The following is a 4,313-nucleotide window of genomic DNA, read 5'->3' as shown; positions in this document are numbered from 1 at the left end:
TCGGTAGCAGAGTGGAATGATGGTAGCCAAAAATCTTTCACCATTGTTCTTCTCTGAAACTGAATCGGGTAAAATAGTATTAATATTACTTATAAACATATAAATAGCAGTATATATATAATTTCTCCGAGAGTGTANTCGTTACGTGTGTATCATAATCAGACCGGTTTGTAGACTTTTTTTTATTGTAATAAGCATAAACATTCATAAAAATTATTTATGTACTGTTTTCCTATTCACCCAGTATCCTACAGTAACAAAGAAATCAAACCGGAAGACCTTCAGTCCTCCTATGATGTCATAGCAGTTTAGATTAGTGAAGGGCTGTCCAACTGCAAAGAGCCCACGGGCCAGAATTCCGGTCACTGATCACCTGGCGGGACGCAGTTTGAAAAAGTTGAACAATAACCTCTTACCTCTTATACAACAACAATTAATAGTTGAATTATTAATTATGAAGCAATGGAACAAAAGGATTATAAAACAATTTGCTTACATTTTGATGGGAAAACTGAGGCCGATCAGCCTTCTTTACAAGGGCAGGAACATCGATGTTTGTCGTTGCCAGCCGAAGAGAGTCTAGCAACGAACTGTCGGAGAGAGAACACCTGTGACGATTTCTAATAAACTTCATCGCCGAAAAAGCACTTTTGCATAAATATGTGCTCCCAAACATGGAAGTTATTTTCAGTCCTAAGTCCCGCAGATTTGGAAAACGTTCAGTTGGAAGCAACTTGAAGAACTCGGGCCCCCTTTCGGTTCTTGATTGTTTGAAAGAACGGGTCAGCCTGGAGATCACAGAACTCTAATTGTAGATTGGCCGGTTGTTATTCTATGCTTGATGTGACTGGATTACTAAACAGAGCCACGTCATTCTTGATGCTCTCAGAATCTGAAAATCTCACGTTGAATTCATCAATAATTGTCTGTAACTCTGGGCAAAATTCAGAAAAATCCAGCACTTCCTCACGCTCTGACGCCAAACGACTGCAGCTGGCGAAGTGAGATAAGTTATTTTTACCCAAAGTTGCATGGAAAATTTTCAGCTTGTTTCTAAACCCATTGAAGTGTGCATTCGGTCAGACACCAGTAGTCCTCTTCCTTGTAGTTTTAAGTTCGCCTCGTTGAGGTGGCTAGTAATATCAGTTAGAAATACCAGGTGACGTGAAAAATTTATGCTTAAAAGTTCTTGTTCAAGGTTTTCTGATGGAGAAACTTGGTAAAGGAAAAGAGAGATTTCTTTTCTCAACTCGAAAAATCTCTTGAAGCAGTTTCCGACACTAAGCCACCTAACTTGATAGTACTTAAGCAGGTCTCCGTATCCTGCTTCAATTTCCTCCAAAACATTACGGAACTGTCGATGCATAAGAGCCCTGTTGCCGCCTCTGATCATGTTGATGACTTTTACAACTTTTTTGAGGGTTTCAGTTTGCTTCACCGATTTCCAGCATAAAGCATGCTGGTGAATGGTGCAATGAAGTGCAGGGCATTTCATTCCATTTTCTCTCAAGCATCCAAACAATCCTATCTTTGGTCCTACCATTGCCTTTGCAACGTCTGTAGCTGGGCCGGAACACTTTTCAAAACCTCCAACACTGTTGACCGCTTTCATCACTGCTTCAAATATGTCCCTACCCTTTGTTGTGGAGTGAAGAGAACACATGGTAAGGAGCTCCTCTTTGATCTCAATGTCTTCTTCAGCAGTGCGAATGGAAATCAAGAGTTGACTAACACCCGTTTGTCATGTTTAACGTTATGCAGTAACGTTTTTCATGATCAATAATATCCTGCTTATGCTGACTTTTCCCTTCCCCACAAAACGCCAATGTGGGATAAATTAACATTAAATGCTCTACAAAAATTAAGTAGCATATAAAAATAAATATTTAAAGGACAGTATTTATGCGCATCTATGCATTTCTTTTTTTTTTTTTTACTTAGATTTCAGCAAAAGAAAAAAAAATCTTTTTAAATATACGTATATATTTTTTCTGTTGTTAAAATTAGTTCCGTTTAGTTAGAAATTCATAATAAAAAAATCTGTTTTTTTAAAAATCATAATAAGAAAATCTGCTTTTTAAAAACCATAATACGAAAAATCAACTTACAACTAGTATCTTAAAATAATAATTATTGGAAATGCTCCAAAAAATCGCGTTCTTTTCTGTATTCTGTTCGAAATTTTAATAAGATTCTTGGTTTAAAAAAAGTCGCATTTTGTTTCCTTTAACGCCAATACTGGCCACTTTCTCTCCTTCTTTTGCTACCTCATCCCCCCACCGACTTAAAGAGTAACCCAGTATAAACAACAACGCCGGTCTGCCTACCCTTCTCTCTAGTGCAGGGTTTCTTAACCTGTGGTTCATGGACCCCTTAGGGGTCCATGGGTCATATTTTGGGGGTCCACCGACTACTCCTAATTTTTAAAACGTTTGGATCAATAATATTTAAATAACATTGATCTTTTTTTCTTTCTAAAAGGTGAAAATACATACGTATTTGAAACTAGGTGATAGAGATACCCCAAATTCAGTACGGACTGCACACAGCCCTCTAATATCCCTGTCATATTTTTAACATCCTCCACTAACCGGCTTTCAGTTTGCACCATCAGGGGCAACCTCCTGATGACGTCAGCTGCACTATTTTTATTATCCCCTTTCAAGCTACGTGCATTTGACACCTTGTTACTAGATTTACTCACCACTCAGGTTACTAGATCTAGAATTTTTTACTAAGAAGAAAGCTCAGTTTTTGAAATCTGGAACATTATGCAAACTTGGATATGGTATTCCACAATAGCCTCTGGTGGCGGCATCTCTCAAATTTGCTTATCATATTGCTAAAAGCAAGAAATCGCATACTATTGGAGAAACGTTAATTAAGCCATGTGCGCTGGAGATGGTTGAATTAGTTTGTCGATTGGAACAAATAAAAAAAACTTGAGGCAATTCCATTTTCAAATGATGTGACACATTCAAGAATAGTTGAAATTTCTTGCAATATCTTGAAAAAGATCATCGATGAATTGAAAGTATTGCCATTTCCCTTTAGTATGCAACTGGATGAAGCTACAGATATCTCGAATTATAGTCAACTTCTTGTTTTTGTTCGTTACGTGTCTCTTGATACTATCAAAGAAGAATTCTTATTTTGTGAGTCTCTTTTGCAAACTACAAAGGCAGTTGATGTTTTAGCAATGTTAAATGTTTTCTTTACCAAACTTCGGCTGGAAAGAAAAACTTCATTCATTTCATACAGATGGAGCACATGTGATGCTTGGCAATAAATCTTGTTTTGCCCTGTTGGTAAAAAAAGTCTCCTAATGTTCTTGCTACTCATTGGTTTTTACATAAACATGCGCTGGCTACAAAAACTCTTCCAAACAGCTTAAAAGAAGCATTATCAAAAGTTATTAAAACTGTAAATTTTATTAGACCTTACTCATCGTCTCTTTAAAACGGTGTGTCAAGAAATGGACGCAGAACATGAGGTACTTCTGTACCACACGGAATTGCGCTGGCTGTCACGAGGGCAGGTTTTGAAACAATTTTTCATGTTGAAGATCGAATTATCACTTGCTCTAGAAGAAAAAGATAACTCATTCTTCGAATATTTAAACAAAAAAGATTTTACCTATAAATTGGCTTACCTGGCAGATAATTTTAACCACATGAACAATATAAGTCTTTTAATTCAATGACCCGATATCACCATTATGGATGCAACTGAGAAATTACAAGCATTCTAATTGAAGATGCCACTTCGAAAAAAATAGAATTCATGAGATATATGCAAACTTTTAAATGTTGGACGAAGTGCTTTCTCAAAATGGATCTTGGCAAGATAATTTGTTACTGAATAACTTAAAAAATAAAATCTATGAACACCTGGAAGTACTTCAAGTTTCATTGAAAAAATATTTTAATTTGGATGAGATAAAGATAAAAGATGAGTTGTGGATTCGTCATCCTTTTCTTTGTGATATTGACTGTATCGATGATGATATGAACCTTGCCAAAGATGAGATTATTGATCTTAGAACAAAGTCCTTGCTAAAAATGGATTTCGATTCAAAAACACTCGAAGAGTTCTGGTCTTCTGTGAAAGAAGCCTACCCATTGCTAGTAAAGCGAGCTATTTCAGCTATAATTCCGTTAGCTACAGTGTATCTTAACGAAGTCGGAATTTCCTCAGTTGTGACAATAAAAACAAAACATCGTTATCGATTGAATGTTGAACATGTTATGCGCGTTGCTTTGTCGAAAACCATCCCTCTATTCAATTTATTAAGGAAAAAAAGCAACAACCTT

The 4,313-nt window shown here is 36.4% G+C and overlaps 1 protein-coding gene across 1 annotated transcript; it reads right to left on the bottom strand.

The window, feature by feature from the left end:
- Positions 1-1,042: 1,042 nt before the first annotated feature.
- LOC139425669 (protein FAM200C-like) lies at positions 1,043-1,663 on the bottom strand. The gene has a single exon (XM_071181092.1). It carries the CDS (start codon positions 1,661-1,663, stop codon positions 1,043-1,045), a length of 621 nt encoding a protein of 206 aa, XP_071037193.1.
- Between the last annotated feature and the right edge of the window lie 2,650 nt (positions 1,664-4,313).

The sequence above is a fragment of the Parasteatoda tepidariorum genome, chromosome 5, assembly GCF_043381705.1.
Source record: "Parasteatoda tepidariorum isolate YZ-2023 chromosome 5, CAS_Ptep_4.0, whole genome shotgun sequence".
Lineage (NCBI taxonomy): Eukaryota > Metazoa > Arthropoda > Arachnida > Araneae > Theridiidae > Parasteatoda > Parasteatoda tepidariorum.
This window is presented reverse-complemented; position numbering and strand designations above follow the sequence as displayed.

Bases quoted from the DNA above. Each gene is read 5' to 3' on its own strand.
- LOC139425669 (XM_071181092.1), bottom strand. From the start codon at position 1,663: ATGTGTTCTCTTCACTCCACAACAAAGGGTAGGGACATATTTGAAGCA.